The sequence below is a fragment of the Saccoglossus kowalevskii genome, chromosome 2 (genome assembly GCF_978046115.1).
Source record: "Saccoglossus kowalevskii chromosome 2, keSacKowa6.1, whole genome shotgun sequence".
Lineage (NCBI taxonomy): Eukaryota > Metazoa > Hemichordata > Enteropneusta > Harrimaniidae > Saccoglossus > Saccoglossus kowalevskii.
In genome coordinates, this window is record NC_140642.1 from 5910812 (window position 1) to 5932442 (window position 21631).

The following is a 21631-nucleotide window of genomic DNA, read 5'->3' on the forward strand; positions in this document are numbered from 1 at the left end:
TAAAATAAAATAAAGGTTTACTGAAAGGAAACTTGTCTAATGCTCACAAAGTTTAGCTGCTATATAGTTCTAAATAGTTGGCACCCGATTTATACACGGTCTCATTTCATATATTCGAATATTGACTTGAACCTAGACCTATTTAGTCACTCCTCGAAATAATCAAGATTATCTGTTACGTCATATGATCAAACGCCTTTAACGGAATGAACGTTACAAAAGTAATAAAAACACTATGATAGAAACACACTATTATTTTATGTGAGTGGGCTGGCGAATGTACTGGCGACTAACTAAGTATACCGACCCTACTTTAGATTTTGTTTATTATCCAAGAAACGCTTTTCTCACTTTCCCATATTTGTAATATTGCCGGTCGTCGCAAGTGCTTCTGGGATCGGTGCTGGCGCGCGGATTGTGATTTTTCTGGTATATATTCAATTTTGTATCCATTCATAACCGTTGTTTTATTGTATTAATTTCCCGCCACCATACGTAGGCACGGCTACCTTTACATAGCATGTACATTACTGATTATTACCAGTGAATCGGATCGAGGCCATTCACATTCAAATTAGTTTGTTGGCGACCGGTTCATGCTTGTGTGGCGTCTTGGCCTGTACACAGACCCTCAACACTGTGGCCTATACTTGCGTTTAAGCATCGTACACGTATCCTAATTTTCAAGTTTAATTTTTCTACCGTTGTAGATGTTTTGTTTCTCCGATCGTACAAGCTGTCACTTCCTGTGGATGTTTATGTGTTGGTGGAATAACATTGAACACGTGTTATAGCTGTTTTGAGTCACGGATCTCCGTTGCTAGTTCAGCCATAAATCTCATCGCTTTAGGATATTGTGTGGAATGTGAATCACTCCGTCCAGCTCCAGCAACTCACCGCGTATGGAGACATTTTCGTTGTTGAATTTCGAGTCAGAGAATGAATGTCACCATACGGAACTCCGCGGTAGTTGTTGTATTAATATGTGTGACAGTGAACTTTGTTTTAGGTAAGTTTTTATTTGGGTTTGGTGTCTTGAGCTTTTTTTAATGTAAACAAACTTCGTGAGGACATGTGGACATCTATATCATCCTTATTGGTCCCTGGTCCACGCCCTTTCCTGTGACGATCAGAATCCTTGACCGTGACAATGGTCACCCAGTGAAATTGACTGGAATAATTATCATTGTGTGTACATATATAAGTTATCGTGCCACTCCTACTTGTGGGAAACGACGGGTCATGCCCGGTGCGGGTGCGTGACCCGAACACGTTCTGACAAAAGTTGTCAATTATATACTACGATATATAATTTAGCTTTGGTGATCACTATGTTATCAACCTACCCCTATACTATATTGTGACATTTAACAATAAATGCATTCATAAATAAAATAATTTTTAAAAATTGTTGCCTGATACATTGACTTCTTTGCACAGAATTATAAAACTTCAGTCTGTCTGATTAATATTTTTACTAGTTATTATTATGAAAATATAATTAAATAAAAAAAATGATACTACACAAATGTATAAGAAATAACATCTCACAATATTCAGAGTGAAAGTTCTATTTTTGAGAGGTATTTGATTTATAGAAAACAATTTAAAAATGTGCAGAATGTTGCATCAAAACTGTGCTTTAATCGTAAATGAATTTTTGTTGCATACATGTATAGGGTTTCAATTGAAAGCCGCTTACATTTCAGTTCTTTGCCTGAATTCACATTTTTTGCATAATATACAATGAAAGTTTGATAAATTTTTTATTCTCAGACATTAGAAATATTTCTAAGTAAAGGCTATGATTTATTTAAAAAAAAACATATAGCAAAAGTCCCTTGATTGCAGAGTTCATGTTAATTGCTTGTTGTCCTTGTAAATCTTCTCAATTAAGAACAACCTGAAAAGAGCAGTCATCTCATCAATCAATCTATCCTTGGTTTTAACAGGAATTGTCAGGATTAGAAGATAATCTAACAATTATGCATTGTTTAATTGGCTGTCACTACTTAGGACTCGGATATACTTGCTTTGCAGAAGTTTTGTTTTCAGTTAAAGAAATATTACAGAAATAACATATGTAAAGTTTGTGAAATGTAAAAGCTAACCTCTGAAATAAGACGAGACAGGCAGTCATTATTTGAGAAATGTACTCATGCTGAAGTTCAGTATCACAAAAACGTAAACTAATAATGTGAACTTGTAGTTGACCTCTTTTACTTAGAATATATAGCTGTTGCTATTATGGAACAAGGGTTACAGGTTTGTTTATCAACAAGCAAATTAAAGTAAACATTGTGCAGACAATTTGGATGGTTATGTTGGCACCTTGCCAGTAATGCTACAAGGTTAGGGGGGTGTCATCACTATGATCATCTCATAGACCTGGTATGTTGTGTATTGTAATGAATAACAATACATTGACTGGAAGGCAAGTGTATAAAGACTGGAACTTTCCACTATCATGCCATCGTGTCTGCATTTTCACACTGTCATGTCAGACTACACAGCATACTGGGTTTATTGCAAGTACATATCAAAGTTTTTCTAAAGAATAAATACAGAACACAGATCAAGTGTTTGCCAGTATTAGACTTTATGGTACATGCCATTCCTAAAGTGCACAAAATTACAAATCTAACCCTTACATGTAACAGTTAATTTAGTTGCCTGTTCATTTTCATAACCAGCATTTTTTTATAATATTGAAATATTTGTTTTTCATAAATACCATCCACATATGTAGGTGAAATAAGTTGGAAACTTTGAAGACATGAACAAATGTATGAATAAGGATACAACAAAGCAGGGCAGTGTACTTCCTGTCTTATGATATAGTAAAGAATATTTGGTAATTGTTGTCCTGAAGTACCTATTCAAAATAGCTAGTCTGAGCCTCTCTATGTCTATAAAATGGCACTACCTTTGAATGCCAGAATTTTTCCCAACAAAATTTTGAACTACATTTTGCCTGTTTTTATTTTTTGCATAATTTTCTATTGGATAAATATTTTGGAAAAATTAAAAAAAAAATTATTTGTAATGTTGAAAAACGTTGACTTTGGCGCTCAAAAACTTTTACAAATTAAGCAAATTTCTTTCTCTGTTTTACTGTATTTAAAAAAATCAAATGACATTCAAGTTTATAGTGTTATACATTGCAATGAACTTCTATTGCTTTTTTCTCGATCTAGACACAGTATAGATCGAGAAATTCAATACAGATTCAATATTATGTTGTAAATAAAAAAAATAGGAAAACTGAAAATGATATGGAAGAAAAGATACCGTAAAACTGACACAATAGTCACCCCAAGTTTTAGATAGGTGGTGGTTATCATGCAGCATCCTTTTTGTTGTACACACTTGTGTTTTATTAATATGTGCTTATTAAGTATTTTTGGGATAATTGAGTGCAAAATTAGGTGCATGGGGAATAATATTTATTTTCTGTTGTGACCAATGAAAATGACTACCACAAATACAGTAATAGTAATGTTTTTTGTTTTTGACTTAATTTCAGGTATTCACTTCAGTATTTCACCAATTTCTCGTTCAGTTCGTCGAGGTAATCAAGTGTCGTTTGGTTGCGGGACTTTAGGAACACCAATACCGGAACTAACATGGTTTAAAGATGGTCAACCAATCAATGAAAGCAATTCAAACTATACTATTGATAAATCAGTTACTACAGATTTTACTCACAGTTTGTTAAAGTAAGTTGAAAGATGTTTGTCACCCTTGTCTGGTCTCTTTGCTTTGAATTAATACATGTATTAAGTGACCAATCAGAACACAGTATCAGATACATATGATGTAGTCAATAACTTACACATATATTATATTTTTATTTTGCTAATTATGATAATGAAGTGGCAAGGTGATTTGTTACATTGTTTGTCATTTGTGACATCCTCGTTGTCATTAAAACTGTTTGCTGCTGGAATAACTCAAGTAATTTCTGTTCAATCTTTCTCAAACTTTAAAATATTATCAACTAGTATAAAGTCTTGGTCTAGTTTAAGTGTGATGTAGCTGGCTTGTATATTTTTGGAAATATTGATAAAAATGTATAGTTACTTTGCTCATCATGATAATGAAGTGACAAGGGAGATTGGTTCTGTATCGACAATTATATTTTTCCAGCCCAACTCTGGGCTTGTACATTTTTTCTGCCAAAATGCAATTCATATTATATTATATTCTATAAGTTACCATGATGTTTTAAAATGGACCTTGAGATTAATATAGGATATGTACTATAGGTATAGATTATTATTATACAAGTATTAAAATGCATGTGTTCGAGGTTTATTAGAGAGTATACTATTATTTAGTTTATACAGGGTCTAATACTAAATCATGACTTGAGATATTGAATTGTTCAAGTTACGGACTGTTGAGAAACCATGCCCACTGTTGAGAAACCATGCCCACTGTTGAGAAACCATGCCTACTGTAGTGAAACCATGCCCACTGTTTCGAAACCATGCCCACTGTTGCGAAACCATGCCCACTGTTGCGAAACCATGCCCACTGTAGCGAAACCATGCCCACTGTAGCGAAACTATGCCCACTGTTGCGAAACCATGCCCACTGTTGCGAAACCATGCCCACTGTTGCGAAACCATGCCCACTGTTGCGAAACCATGCCCACTGTTGAGAAATCATGCCCACTGTAGCGAAATCATGCCCACTGTTGAGAAACCATGCCCACTGTTGAGAAACCATGCCCACTGTTACGAAACCATGCCCACTGTAGCGAAACCATGCCCACCGTAGCGAAACCATGCCCACTGTAGCGAAACCATGCCCACTGTTGCGAAACCATGCCCACTGTTGAGAAACCATGCCCACTGTTGAGAAACCATGCCCACTGTTGAGAAATCATGCCCACTGTTGAGAAACCATGCCCACTGTTGAGAAACCATGTCCACTGTTGCGAAACCATGCCCACTGTTGCGAAACCATGCCCACTGTTGAGAAACCATGCCCACTGTTGCGAAACCATGCCCACTGTTGAGAAACCATGCCCACTGTTGAGAAACATACCATGCCCACTGTTGAGAAACCTCAGCCAAATTGTAACTCAGTGTTCAATTAACAGTTGGCAGCAAGTTACGGGCAATATATACAAAGTTTGGTTAACTGTTAATTGAACATCAAGTTATAATTTGGGTGTGGTTTCTCAATTATGAGTGTTTTTGTAACTTGAACAATGCAGCATCTCGCCTTAAAATGGGTGATGTTGAACCTTTGGCCCATACATCTCTACTGAACTGAGTCCCCCACAAAGCCCCTCTTCTCCCACCTTGAAAATTGGACCTAATTTTTTTGATAAAATAATATTTATTTTATTGAGTTTATTACTACCTTATACTAAAATATATTTGGATATTTAGAGTACTAAAAAATTTCCACTTCCGATCCGGTTAGACCTAAAATACACCACGAATATTCACTTTTGAGATATAATTTTTGGTGTGCGTTGATTCTTTGATATTTAATCTTTGTCTTCCTGTACTTCGTTTAGTAATTCGAACTTCCCAGTTTGCGTAAAAAGGGCGAGTTTCGCTATTTCGACATCGAAAATTCCTTTGCTTCATTATTTGCTGAGGGACGACTTTGGTATGACATAGTACTAAAATCCAAAAAGTATGTTCAAGCTCTGCATTTTTTCGTAGGATAAAAACGATTCATTCCCTCGCTTATTGTGAAACCTACAAATCTACTGATTTCCATTTCCCTCAAGAGTCAAAACAACTTGAAACAGTCTTTTTTTGCCTGACAGGTTCATTTGACTTCAATAACGTTTCAGTGGTTGTCGCTGTCGTACTCTGAGTCTTGCCGATAACATTTTGATTCAAATTCACGTAGATATCGCAGAGAAAATTCCAGAAATTTTTCATTTCTTTGTCAACTAACATGACGGAAATCAAATTAGCATAACAATGCATTTGAAGGTTGTCGCCATTTTATTTGACAGCTTCCCACACCAGTGCCACACCACAGACAACTAAAACATTAAACCTTTGTTGGGAAATTCACATGCATTAAATTGCGTTTTTAAGTCGCGTACCATAAATTGCGTTTTAGAGTTCCCCAAGTTTGTTCCAAAGACTGCAGTCGCACCAGAGATAATCAGAACATTGATTCGTTTCAAAAACGTTCGTCATGAAATTTTCGTTTAAAAACGTTTTTGACCTTTATCACCAATTCCTCTACCAGCGTGAATTATAGGTGATTTTCCGTTCAACTGCGAGATCTTGTGAGATGCATGAAAGATGCGCGTTGAACGTCTGCCACAAAAATCAACAATTTGATTTTGAACTCAAATTCCTTCTTTATTTAGCTCACATCAACCGGGCGTTCTTCAACAAAGGAATATTGCTTTCGAATACCCTCACTTAATCGAAATTACCTATCATCAAATGTGTACAGCACATTATTAAGCATGGAAATATCCCCAAAATACTTTCGCGTTTGTCGAATCCCACATGATGTTTGACGCCACTACGACACTATGACCTTTGTTTGTCCTGTTTTTACGTTCGATTTCACGCATAATGTGTGATTCTCACAGTGAACGGAAAATGGTCTATTACAGCACTATTACCGGATTCTGCCAGATTGCCCCAGGGCCGTTAAACATCAGTTCAGGTTTTTAAAAAATAAAATGAGACCAAGAAATCGCAGATTTTTCGGCAGTTTTTTAAGGTGTTATTTAAATCTTTTCTGATGCCTAAATGTTTAGCCGTAGTCAATGACGCGTATTCAAGAGTATTGATGTTTATTGCGATTAGCGTGAATTTTATTTTTTTCAGGTAATTTAAATCATTACTAGGTGATAATCAACAATCGTGAAACGCAACATTGCCGGATTGCGCTACGCGATCATTTGCTACTAAGTAATGCAGTTGGGTTCTTTTTTATTTGAAACTTCTTTTAGATTATACTCTCGTTATCAAATGAAACAAAATAATTGTATTTGGCGCACAAGGTTAGTTAATGTGATTTTTTGGGAGAAAGATGCGCAGTCTACTTTTTAATTCAGCAAGAACAAAATGTATAAAATTTAATAAAGTGCAACTTGAATAGCGTCTTTCGATTTGGGTGGTCCTTCTGCTGGCGTTGAAAATCGGCATAGGTGGACTTTTCAATGAAAATATAAGCCCCCTAAAAATATTTTATGATCATTTTTTGAAAATTTGAACCCCAAATAACAATAGTGAAACCCAGCATGACCGGATAAAATAATTGTATTTGGCGCACAAGGTTAGTTAATGTGATTTTTTGAGAGAAAGATGCGCAGTCTACTTTTTAATCCAGCAAGAACAAAATGTATAAAATTTAATAAATTGCAATAGTGTCTTTTGTTTTGGCTGGTCCAACTGCCATCATTGAAAATCGGTGTAGGTGGATTTTTCAATGAAAATATAAGCCCCCTGAAAATATTTTATGATCATTTTTTTGAAAATTTGAACCCTAATTAAGGCCCTTAATTAGGGTTCAAATTTTCAAAAAATGATCATAAAATATGGGCCCCACCTGCCGTGAAACCGCCCAGAACGATTTTTCGGATGGGCCAATTTACGGCAGAATCCGGTATTTGTTCCCCGGGAAACTATAATCAAGTAATACAAATGGTGTCACTATGCAATATTTTTGCTCTAACTTTACATTTACAAAACATTTAAGTATGTTCCATAAGAAAGTTTCCCAATTTTCTGCCTAAACATGTTTTCAATGAAAGATTTCAATAGGTAGGTAACAAATACAACATGTTTGAGGAAGGCACGACATTGCACTTTTTAACATTATCCGATATTATCGTCTAAAAATGATCTTCTAAATAGTTGCCTAAATATGGGTGCCTAACTTTATTAGACATTTTTAGACGATAATATCGGTCTCTTTAGGTAACTATTGGGACAGTTTGAAGCCTCACTGATCACTGCCTGTCCCGGAATCTATTGGGTCACTATCGCCGATGTAAAAAGTCTCTCACCCCTTGGTTGTTATCACCGTTTTCGTCGCCGGAGGGATTCACGTCCCAAATTTTGGTTTCCGTTCACCTCTAATAAACAACATATCTAACAGCTTAGTTGAACTGATGATAAGCAAACAATCATGGTAGATTGGCCCTGACCTTCTCTCGATCAGAAATGCAAGGGAGATAAGACTCAATTTTCATAGACGCAGGTCGTTTAGATCGGACGGTTACTTTTGTTTCAGGTTCATTGTTGTTTTCGATGAATATAGAACATGTTCAAGCCAAAAATTGTAACAATAATGTTCACGTCGCTGTACGTCAAAACACACTCTCGATTTTGACAACATTCACTTACAGGCCACTAAGCAAATACGTGGAAATACCAGTTACATCACTCGTGAAGATTGATGATTGTTTTGGTTCTGTGGCCAGCTCTCATAGCATGGGCAACTGACATTTGCTGACTTTTTTTTACTACTCTGGCGTGTTCTGGGCTGTATATAACAGTCAGACACTGACAAGTAAGAAGGTTGGTACTAGTAAACAGCCCGGGACATAGTCAATATAGGAGTCTGAGTCAGTTAGGCCCTGAAAATAGCGTCATCGCGCAGTATTCCATTAATGAACGAAGTTTACATAACAATCTTATGCTTACAAATAATCCCATAATTATTGAGAAGTTGTTAGTACCTTATACTAAAGAGATTTTTGGTATGTGTTGGTTCTTGGATATTTCAGCTTCGTCCTCCTGTACTTCATTTAGTAATTCGAACTTCCCAGATTGTGTGAAAACGAAGAGTTTCTCGATTTCAATATCGAAACTGCCCTGGCTTAATTATTTGCTGGGGGACGGTCGCTTAGGTACGTGCTCTGTAACTTGCAGCACATGAACCTAAAAACGTTAGGTAATCAAATTCACAGGAAGTTGACAATCCCTAATATTGCTAAATCGCCAGTTGTGAACTTTATCAGGATTCCCGTATGACGTTACACATCATTCTAGCAAGGAAAAATATTGATTACTTTTGTGCAGGTTATTTAATAAAATATGAAATAATTAATATTTCATTTTTGGTAGTATATCTTTATTTATTAAAATATATACACATCATATCTAATTGGGGTGGGTATTGCCAAGCAAGTTTATAAAATTATTAAACAAATATTTTCGTAAATAACACTGACCGCAAAATACGCCTATGGAATATTTTATATTACAATTTCTTTCAATTTGAATTAGTTGTATTGCAATGCATTAGTAATAATGTAAATATATATATATTTATATACATTCCTTTATTTCATTGTTTATACAGTTTGTTACGTATTTCAATTTATCCATACTGGAAAACGGTTATGGGGATTATTATTAATTTCAATAAACAATATTCAACTATCCATTGCATCACCAATAAGATCATAATGGTAATGTTTATTGCTCTTTAAAACTAGAGGCATTATCAGAGCATGGGTCTTATTTTGGAACTCCTGCTAGGATGGTATTCCCAGAATAGCGCCAGTTGTTAAAGAAACATAAAACTTTAATTCTCAACAAGGATGAAAGGACCAGTTACTGAGACAAAGCCCTACTCCCTGCGAAACCCACCAGATACAAAACCCACTTACCGCGAAAGCCACTCACCGTGAAGCTACTAGTAACCATTATAAGATACATTTCATTATAAATCACATTTCACAAATCATGGGCAAGGTGATACATAGTTCCACTATGTTTAATTAAGCTGTACTTGCTTGATTGTTACTAGGATACCCACAGTACTGGAAAACATGTTTGAGATGCAAGCACACCCATTGTGAATTACATGTATTATTCAAGAACTAAATTTGAAATTGTAGCACATCCCGCTCTACTTCAGTCTTAATAATAAACATGTATCTTATTCTGTGTTGAACTATGATATCTCCAGATACTGAGAAGAAGGGCTCTTACTTCTGGATCTAACAATATTTTTTCTTTAAGGATTTTCTGTTCAGTGCCATTTTATCTTAAGTTCACCATGAGTGCGTCACTACCTTGATGTATGTCAAGTGTTTACACACACCTATTGCAAGTTTGATTTGTAACCAATGACATAACAATAAACAGACCTTTTGTTTACCTTTGATAGTCGTCAAATCTTGACACAAGACATAAAGTGTTTAAAATTGTTGAGTAACCGCAATGACCTAATTTGATGAAAGAAAAATCACTATTTGCCATGAATGAATAGTTGTATGTGACCAGTCTTACTGACAGTTTACAGAAGTCATAATAGTTGTATGTGACCAGTCTTACTGACAGTTTACAGAAGTCATAATAGTTGTATGTGACCAGTCTTACTGACAGTTTACAGAAGTCATAATAGTTGTATGTGACCAGTCTTACTGACAGTTTACAGAAGTCATAATAGTTGTATGTGACCAGTCTTACTGACAGTTTACAGAAGTCATAATAGTTGTATGTGACCAGTCTTACTGACAGTTTACAGAAGTCATAATAGTTGTATGTGACCAGTCTTACTGACAGTTTACAGAAGTCATAATATAAAGTACATGGACATTGTAACTGCTGATTACTGTCTCTTGCAAAGGTCGTGGCTTACATGTCACATAGACCTTAGGTCATGGAGGGCAATAATATTTTATTGTTTTAAGGTTATAGGCTTGTTTCTGCTGTCCATTGTAAAGTCATTACTTTGGTTGGGTGTCCAAAGTCTGTAAAAATGATATCAATAGGTTTCCACAGTTATAGGTAAATAAAAAAAATCATGGAAAAGTCTGAAGTAAACAGTCTGAAGTAAACAGTGAAAAAAATATGGAGAATATCAGTACCATATATACACAAGCTCATGAATATTCATCAAGTAATACAACTTGCACAGTGAACACAGTGATTGTCAATAATGCATGTCTTGGCAGGATGACTTCATTTTGGTATAGTGTTGACATGTTTCCGACACATGTTCACCTGGAACTATCACTGAGCTTCTATTATACTCGCATATAAATCCTTGATGTTAGCGACTGATCAGGAAAGTTGATCAACTGCCAAAGGTTCTCAATCAATTGGGTTCAAATCTAGAGACTGTGCAGGCCAATTCATATCTGTAGACTTTTTGATTATTTAGAAAATACTTCACTGCAAATGCTGTAGCAATAAGGGCATTGTCCTGTTGGAATATAACATAGAGTCTGGCGGTATCATTTCATTTTGATATTCAAATCTTTCCATTGATTCATGTTTTTGTTACTATATTTTTTTTATTAGACGCATAAAATCCTTAGGAAAGGATAGAAAGGGTCTTACAGAAAGAAATTAAAACAAACTACAATCTAAAAAATAAAACAAAAAATAAAAACTTTTCTAAAAAAAAATAAAACAAATCAAAAACAATAAAGACAATTTGCAGCCAATGGTGAATACAGAATGAACTCAAAATGTAGCCTAATACACTGATAGTTGTTGCTGTTTTGTTCCATAGCTGTTTTTTAGGAAGACTGCTAAGGCTGGTGCTAGAGTATGGTTTGCCATAATCAAAATGAATTTATTCTGACTATTTTCTTTATCAAAATTTGGAACTTTATTTTGTGCAGTCAGGAATAATTTGTCCTTATGGTGACTGTAAGCTGGACATTTCATTACAAAATGTTGCTCATCCTCAATTATATTTTGGCTGCACATATCACATGTTCTTTTATCCAGCGGCACATTATTATGTCTGCTTTTCTCAATTTTAAGGTCATGTTTGCTTGTCCTGAAATTTGCAATTAACCTTCTAAGACCATGGTTCTGCATATTAATTAGGTAATTTTCAATTTTTAAATCTTGTTTGAAAAGTCTGTATGTTCTTAGTTTGTTTTTAGCCAAGGTTTTTTTTCTATTATCATTATGCATGTCTAAGATCCATTGGTTCTCAAATGATTTGTTTATTTTTAGCTCCGCTGTCGACTTTGTCGAGCGGAGCTTATCATATGAGTGATTGTCCGTCCTCGTCCGTCGTCGTCGTCGTCCGTGTCAATGTTTTACTTTTTCGACTTCTTCTTGAAAACTACAAGCCTAAATACTTGGTGTATATGTACCTTGGGTAGACCTCTCTTAGGTTTGTTCATTTCATGTTGATATCTTTAATTCTCTAATTTTGGTGAATATTTTTGTCATTTTTGGTAAAAACTATATTTTCGACTTCTTGTTAAAAACCGCAAGTGCAATTGCTTTGATATTACATCTATAGGTACTACATGTGGACCTCTCTCAGATTTTTAGCTCCACTGTCGACTTTGTCGAGCGGAGCTTATCATATGAGTGATTGTCCGTCGTCGTCGTCGTCGTCGTCCGTCGTCCGTGTCAATGTTTTACTTTTTCGACTTCTTCTTGAAAACTACAAGCCTGAATGCTTTGATACTTGGTGTATATGTACCTTGGGTAGACCTCTCTTAGGTTTGTTCATTTCATGTTGATATCTTCAATTCTCTAATTTTGGTGAATATTTTTGTCATTTTTGGTAAAAAGTGATATTTTCGACTTCTTGTTAAAAACCGCAAGTGCAATTGCTTTGATATTACATATATAGGTACTACATGTGGACCTCTCTCAGATTTGTTCATTTTGTAATGATATCTTTAATTCTCTAATTTTGGTGAATATTTTTGTCATTTTTGGTAAAAAGTGATATTTTCGACTTCTTGTTAAAAACCGCAAGTCCAATTGCTTTGATACTACATATATAGGTACTACATGTGCACCTCTCTCAGATTTGTTCATTTTGTGATGATATCTTCAATTCTCTAATTTTGGTGAATATTTTTGTAATTTTTGGTAAAAAGTGATATTTTCGACTTCTTGTTAAAAACCACAAGTCCAATTGCTTTGATACTACATATATAGGTACTACATGTGGACCTCTCTCAGATTTGTTCATTTTGTGATGATATCTTCAATTCTCTAATTTTGGTGAATATTTTTGTAATTTTTGGTAAAAAGTGATATTTTCGACTTCTTGTTAAAAACCAAAAGTTCAATTGCTTTGATATTACATATATAGATACTACATGTAGACCTTTCTCAGATTTGTTCATTTCGTGATGATATCTTCAATTCTCTAATTTTGGTGAATATTTTAGTCATTTTTGGTAAAAAGTGATATTTTCGACTTCTTGTTAAAAACCACAAGTCCAATTGCTTTGATACTACATATATAGGTACTACATGTGGACCTCTCTCAGATTTGTTCATTTTGTGATGATATCTTCAATTCTCTAATTTTGGTGAATATTTTTGTAATTTTTGGTAAAAAGTGATATTTTCGACTTCTTGTTAAAAACCAAAAGTTCAATTGCTTTGATATTACATATATAGATACTACATGTAGACCTTTCTCAGATTTGTTCATTTCGTGATGATATCTTCAATTCTCTAATTTTGGTGAATATTTTAGTCATTTTTGGTAAAAAGTGATATTTTCGACTTCTTGTTAAAAACCACAAGTCCAATTGCTTTGATACTACATATATAGGTACTACATGTGGACCTCTCTCAGATTTGTTCATTTTGTGATGATATCTTCAATTCTCTAATTTTGGTGAATATTTTTGTAATTTTTGGTAAAAAGTGATATTTTCGACTTCTTGTTAAAACCAAAAGTTCAATTGCTTTGATATTACATATATAGATACTACATGTAGACCTTTCTCAGATTTGTTCATTTCGTGATGATATCTTCAATTCTCTAATTTTGGTGAATATTTTAGTCATTTTTGGTAGAAAGTGATATTTTCGACTTCTTGTTAAAAACTGTAAGTCCGATTGCTTTGATACTATACATATTGTTCATTTTCTGATGATGTCTTCAGTTCTTTAATTGAAATGTGCATTGCTAACAGCGGAGCTATCTCAGCCGATAGGCTGCTTGTTTAATTTTGTAATGATATCTTTAATTCTTTAATTTTGGTGAATATTTTTGTCATTTTTGGTAAAAACTGATATTTTCGATTTCTTGTTAAAAACCGCAAGTCCAATTGCTTTGATACTACATATATAGGTACTACATGTGGACCTCTCTCAGATTTGTTCATTTCGTGATGATATCTTCAATTCTCTAATTTTGGTGAATATTTTTGTCATTTTTGGTAAAAACTGATATTTTCGACTTCTTGTTAAAAACCGCAAGTGCAATTGCTTTGATATTACATATATAGGTACTACATGTGGACCTCTCTCAGATTTGTTCATTTTGTAATGATATCTTTAATTCTCTAATTTTGGTGAATATTTTTGTCATTTTTGGTAAAAACTGATATTTTCGACTTCTTGTTAAAAACCGCAAGTGCAAATGCTTTGATATTACATATATAGGTACTACATGTGGACCTCTCTCAGATTTGTTCATTTTGTAATGATATCTTTAGTTCTTTAATTTTGGTGAATATTTTTGTCATTTTTTGGTGAAAAGTGATATTTTCGACTTCTTGTTAAAAACCGCAAGTCCAATTGCTTTGATACTACATATATAGGTACTACATGTGGACCTCTCTCAGATTTGTTTATTTCGTGATGATATCTTCAATTCTCTAATTTTTGTGAATGTTTTTGGTAAAAAGTGATATTTTCGACTTCTTGTTAAAAACCAAAAGTTCAATTACTTTGATATTACATATATAGATACTACATGTAGACCTTTCTCAGATTTGTTCATTTCGTGATGATATCTTCAATTCTCTAATTTTGGTGAATATTTTTGTCATTTTTGGTAAAAAGTGATATTTTCGACTTCTTGTTGAAAACTGTAAGTCCGATTGCTTTGATATTACATATATAGGTACTACATGTGGACCTCTCTCAGATTTGTTCGTTTTGTGATGATATCTTCAATTCTCTAATTAATTATTTTGGTGAATATTTTTGGTAAAAAGTGATATTTTCGACTTCTTGTTAAAAACTGTAAGTCCGATTGCTTTGATACTATTCATATTGTTCATTTTCTAATGATGTCTTCACTTCTTTAATTGAAATGTGCATTGCTAACAGTGGAGCTATCTCAGCCGATAGGCTGCTTGTTTTATGAATAAAGTCTAAATTTTTCTTAATTATTTTTTCACTTGAGTTTACAATGGTGACAACATCTATATCTTGCATGAGGGTTTCTACACTTGTAAACCATTTACTTTTTACATTCTTATTTACTAAGTAGGCTTCTCTTAGTAATGTGTTATCAGAGTTTGTTACCCGGTTGAAATATTTAAGTTGTTGTTTCTTGATAAAACAGTCAATGGGGTACCTTCCTAGCTCACCATAAACAGCCATTTTTGGTGTGAATTTGGAGAGACCAAGAATGAACCGACAAAATGAAAGATGGACATCCTCAATTGCAGACTTAGTTGTGCTTTCATCACCCCAAACATCACTACCATATACAATAATTGGTCTTATCAGTTTGTCAAATAAAGATAGTTGGAGGGGTATGTTTAGTGAGTTGTCATAACCGAGTTTGCATTTCAAAGCAAAGAGAGCTTTCATCCCTTTATTTTTTAAATTATTGATACCCTCTTTATGTTTGCCATTAGCACTTATAGTTATACCCAGGTAATTAATTTGCTTAACAATGGCAATTTCTTTTTCAGCGAAGAAGAATATATTATTGCTCAGGGCTCCGTTTGATTTATTGAATACAATAACCTTTGTTTTCTCTGTATTAACAGCCAGGCACCATTTTGACGTATATATTTTTTAAGTTGTCTAAGCAGTTTTGTAGCCCCCTAACAGATTTAGATAAAATGACAACATCATCTGCATATAGGAGACAACTTACTTTTAAATTATCAAGAACCGGGGAGTCACAGTTTTCAGAGTTGAAACATTTAAGAAAATGTTAAAAAGAGTAGGGCTAAGATTGCACCCTTGTCTGACTCCAACTGTACCTGAACAAAATTTTGAGATACATGTATAATTAAATCTTTTAGGGAAACATACTTTTTCATAGGTTTTTGACAGTTTTTTTTATCTTTTTTATCTGGATTTTGTGAGCAACTGCATAAATATAAGCCATATGGTGAACATCAATGGTTTAATGGTAGACAACTGCTAATAAATTGTATTTATTGAGGATGTGACCTGTCATATATTGGGGTCACTGGTTTATTCTTGTGACTGAGATTTACCAGCTGTTTATACTACCAGTCAAATACTTAGAATTACTAAAGTCTGTATCAAACGGCCTCATATCATGTAACTAACCCAACTTGGACTCCGAGGTCATTCTTATCATAGTTATTATTATAGCCTTATTGTGTTATATGGTCCTTCTTCTGCTTAATTGTGTTATATCGTTGGAATTGAAGGAAATATTTGAAGATTATCCATGATTTGCACTTATTCAGAATTATCTAGGACCACAGTAACTATATACTGCAAAATAATAATAAAATGTTGTATCAGTCACAATATTTTCTCAAAATTTGCAAAGTTACAATGTATTTAATTTGGATTATTTAGTGTATAAATATTAAATGTTTATACAAGTCTTGTATTGTTGTTACTTTACTGTTTTATGACCTCACTGTAGGTTGTTTAGGTTTCTCATTTATTATTTACTTTAAATTTTATATGTGCTTTTGTAGTGTTTCTCAGCCATAGGTACAATATATTATTTATTTTCTTTATTCAAAATCTGAGGTTGTTTTCATCACTTCTCAGAGTATTATATACACATGTACTCTGCAGTGAACAAAGTACAACATTTTCCAAATATATGGCTGACATGCAAGAAACAATGTTTCAGTATCTACAGAGTATATTAAGTGATATTTAGTTCCATTTATGTCTGCATTTTTCACCACCCAGCCCCACCACACACCACCCGAACATCCCCACCCACCACCACACCTCCCTTGTTCCCACTATTATCAAACTTAAAAGTACAATTATGGTTTTATCTGTTTTATCTTACTGTATAATTTTATTCATTATTCCAAATTCTTTCATTCCAGGGTACTTTCAGTTCAAAGGTCAGATGGTGGACTTTACCATTGTAAAGCCAAGAATGAAGTTGAAGAAATTATATCCAGTGCAGCTGAGTTAACATACTATGGTATGTGTTACTATCATTTGTTGTACTCTTCAATTGGAAATTTGCTGAAGATATCACATAGTTGCAGTGTTGACAAACAATAGCCGTATTTTAATGGAAATTGCCCTGGGATATATTTGAAAGAAAGTTACTATTGTTTAGGCTAGGGGCATTCTGTAGAGAAGTTGACTATCAGGTGACACTTTAATACTGTTACTCTTATCGTACTGTCAGTCTCACGTCTAGACATTCGAAAAGTATTACATGTGACAGAATTATATTTATTCCTGTGTTGTCCTCCACTTTAATTGACCTATTTTTTACATGTATTGGTACTGACTTAAGTGGTTGCATGAAAGCGACTGAGTCATGATTCCTGATTGGAATGCATGTGTCATTCTATACTCTGAGTGGTATAGATTTCTATCCTGGTTATTGGGGTTAATTCAATGCAGGGTTTAGTAAGACATATCAACATTCAGGGTCATATTTAATTTACTTTAAACATATGTGTTCTGTAGGCTATAATATGAAGGGATGGAAAAACACTACAATTTAAATTAAAATTCATAAATTAGACTCCGAAAAAAAAAAATTAAGTTCTCCTGAATTGGAAACTATCAATTTAATATTGAAATAAAAATTAATATTTGACTTGACAGTAAGTAGGTATAAGAGGTTGTACTTGTTTAGTTTTTGCAAATTTTCAATCATAGTTGTATCAACGTTCTGACATAGGGAGGCATTATAATGACCTAATGAACCTGTGCCATTTTACTGCTAAACATTCTGTTGCTGAATGCCATATTGACATTCTTAATGTCAAGGGGTAGGGCTCTAACCAAGATTCCATCTATGATTCTTAGGGGTTGACTATTAGAAACTCTGGGAGGGGAGGTGATAGAAAAACTGCAAATTATTTTTTTTCCTTCTCTTAGTTTTAAGCTAGATTTTGAATGATTTGAGCAAAAATCTTTGATTTGTGATTTCATGTAATGAATGTGTATTCTTGTAATGGCTTGGTTGTTAAAATGAAATTCATGAAAGACCGAAAGATAACGAAGCATAACATTGCATTGAGTCTGGATATAATTACACCCACCCATGTTATAAGACTTGAATAAACACATTGTAGTATAATCTGATGGTATATTGGACGGGTCATGGAAGGTACTTCCATGGACGGGTGTCACCTTCTGTTTCCATTCTATGTGGTCTTTGTTGATAAATTTCCAGTTATATTAATTACTATTGAACCTCCAAAAAACCACCAAGAACGAGACAATAATTGGTGGACATAAATAGTTTTGAGGACATGGTGGAAAAATCTCAAGACTTTTTTTTTGGCTATTACGTTTGTTGCAGAAGTCTTGACTTTCTTTCCCTTGTACCGCAATTCCCCTTAATGGGCTGCGATCTTTTCGTTTGCAATGCTTTTTAGCTCCGCTGTCGACTTTGTCGAGCGGAGCTTATCATATGAGTGATTGTCCGGCGTCCGTGTCAATGTTTTACTTTTTCGACTTCTTCTTGAAAACTACAAGCCTGAATGCTTTGATACTTGGTGTATATGTACTTTGGGTATACCGGTACCTCTCTCAGATTTGTTCATTTCATGATCATATCTTCAATTCTCTAATTTTGGTGAATATTTTTGTCATTTTTGGTAAAAAGTTATATTTTTGACTTCTTGTTAATAACCGCAAGTCCAATTGCTTTGATATTACATATATAGGTACTACATGTGGACCTCTCCGATTTGTTCATTTTGTAATGATATCTTTAATTCTCTAATTTTGATGAATATTTTTGTCATTTTTGGTAAAAAGTGATATTTTCTACTTCTTGTTAAAAACGACAAGTCCAATTGCTTTGATATTACATATATAGGTACTACATGTGGACCACTCTCAAATTTGTTCATTTCATAATGATATCTACAATTCTCTAATTTTGATGAATATTTTTGTCATTTTTGGTAAAAAGTGATATTTTTATTAAATTCTTGTTGAAAACAGCAAGTTCCATTGCATTGATACTATGCATATTGTTCATTTTCTAATGATATCTTCTGTTCTTTAATTGAAATGTGCATTGCTAACAGCGGAGCTATCTCAGCCGAGAGGCTGCTTGTTTTGAAAGTACCACTGAGAATTCTTTGAAATTGGTCTTCCTGCCTTTTGGCCATTTTGTTTTAATGGAAGTGATTCTATAGCCTGACATGTTTTGACTGATTGTGTTCAAATTTTAAATATTCATTATATATCATGTCATAGATATACAGATGTATTGGTTTGACGTTCCGATAACAATAATAATAATATTGAAATTGTATCCATTTTCTGTTATGGTTTTATTACGATTCTTCATGCACATGAACGGCAAAGAAGATTCGAAAAACAATTATATTTTCACATTAATGTAGCATATTGCAAGAAAAAACCATACACATAATTATGTGTCGCTGATGACGGTTATCATTCGGTCCAGAGTCTTAGTCTCCAAAGTCTTGGCACGTGCCAAAATCTTATGAACATGAACGCCACTGATGTAATAGAGCTATTTCCTGTCACAATAACTTATGGCCTGATAAAGTTTGCAACTGCGGATTTATTTTCAACCTCCTAGACCAAAATATGTTGGTGGGTAAAACAGTATGTTGTAAAACAGCTGTTCTAAGTTCAATTTCTGTTTTTAGAGTACCGTAAAATCTGTATTAGAAGCCGCATCCCTAATAGAAGTCGCATCCATTCTATTTGAATAATTGAGAACCAAAAATTCATCATTTCTCATGTGTAGATGCTCTAATAGAAGCCACATCCCCTCTGTTGTATTGTACCATTTTAATAGAAGCCGCGGCTTCTAATACGGATTTTACAGTAGTTCAAATGGAGGGTTTTCTACTTTAAGTTGCTTCAAAGTTATTTATTATTTGTGTCTTATTTCTAGGTCCACCGTTTTTCACACTGCACCCTAATAGTATCAATGTTAGCAGCAATACTCCATTTGTTCTATCATGTAATGCAAAAGGTCACCCCTACCCAATCACAGTGACTTGGTTTCATAATGGTATCGAGTTAGCTAATGTACAACCACATGAATTACATCAACCAGAACAACCCATTACGCTCAATATACCAGGTATGTTATTTAACACGACATACATTCAACATTTGTATGCCATATTTCCTTCAGAAAGCTTAGGATTTTGAAATTCAACTATAAAAGAAGAAATTCAAGTTCAAAATCAAATTATATGATTTTTGCAGCAGATGTTTTGTTTGCTCTTTCAGGATTGATTGATGTGTTCATTTAAATTGCGAATTTAATATGTATTTCACCCTATTTTGTTTGCAGGCGTTACTCAGAAGTCTACGTCTACGTACATGTGCATGGCTACTAACTCAAATGGCGATACTTTCTCAAACCCAGCTCGGATTAATGTGAAAGGTGAGCCCCATGGAGTTTCCATAAAACCTGTCGTTTCAAAATTGATTCCTCTTCAGAATATTAGTTTTACCTTTTCACTCATTTCTGAACATCTTTGTTTTTTGCAGAAAAACCTGAAATTCCTACAAATCTAACTATTGAGGAAAGTACTGCACATACTATTCAGTTGTCATGGCAACTTGGTTTAGATGGTTATGCACCCTACCGGTTTTGCATTGTTCAGGTTGGTGCAGCTATGGTAACAGACTGCAGCGTAACGTACCGTAAAAACTCCAAAATTTCGACCCTTCTAAAAATTTGGTCGCCTAATTATTTGTCAGATTTCGGTATTTTATTTACCTCCAAATTTTGGACTCCACTAAAAATTTGCCGACTCATTCTTATTCGAAAATTGCAACCAGTTTTGGTTTTCCCCAAACGAAAAAAAACAAAAAACGATGTGAGCGTCCAAACGGGACTTTCCCCGAAGGCATGAATCTGGGTTTCTGATTGATTGAGAGATTTTTATTTTATTGGTAACGAAAGTATATTCTAAACGAAGTTTCAAATAGAAACGAACACAACACACATCTTCTACATAGAAGCAAATGATCATGGTTGCAAAATCCAGTCATGCTGCGTTTCTGAATTGTTGATTATTACTCAGTAGTGATTATAATAATGTACACAAAATAAATTTGTTGAATTGTTATGAAATACAAATAAAAGTCAACTTAGTTTCATCGTAAGCAAATGATTCCGGTCTCATATAAACGTTTGATGCTGTAGGATATCCGCCATGTTCTCTTAGGTCAAATAGGTCAAATCGCTAATTAACCAATCAAAAAGCTGGATGATGCCAACGTGTTCAAATTACCATAGCTTATTTAAATATGTTAATGTTATTGAACGCAATGCGGAAAAGATTGATGTTGTAGTACGATCTTTTGGCTTGGATTTTGATGCGAAAACTGCATGATTTTTTTTTTAAATCAAAAAATGAGTTGTTTAAAAAAATAAACTGGGCATTTAAAGAATAATTTAACATTGTTTACAGTGATAACAGCTCATTGTTGAAACGAAGCTTACCCATTCACGCTAGTCACGATAAACATCATACTCTTGAATAGGCGTCAATGACTACGGT

At 34.0% G+C, this 21631-nt stretch overlaps 1 protein-coding gene across 2 annotated transcripts in view; it reads left to right on the forward strand.

The window, feature by feature from the left end:
* Positions 1 to 584: 584 nt before the first annotated feature.
* The window catches only part of LOC100369502 (tyrosine-protein kinase Mer-like), a 38687-nt gene continuing 17640 nt past the window's right edge, over positions 585 to 21631 (forward strand). For both annotated transcript variants that reach the window (XM_085508335.1, XM_085508333.1), the window contains exons 1-6: positions 585 to 1009; positions 3527 to 3719; positions 16979 to 17079; positions 20005 to 20196; positions 20413 to 20505; positions 20613 to 20728. In XM_085508335.1, coding sequence (XP_085364461.1) covers positions 940 to 1009; positions 3527 to 3719; positions 16979 to 17079; positions 20005 to 20196; positions 20413 to 20505; positions 20613 to 20728 — 765 coding nt within the window. In that variant the 5' untranslated portion in view covers positions 585 to 939. The remainder of the gene's footprint in view (positions 1010 to 3526; positions 3720 to 16978; positions 17080 to 20004; positions 20197 to 20412; positions 20506 to 20612; positions 20729 to 21631) is intronic.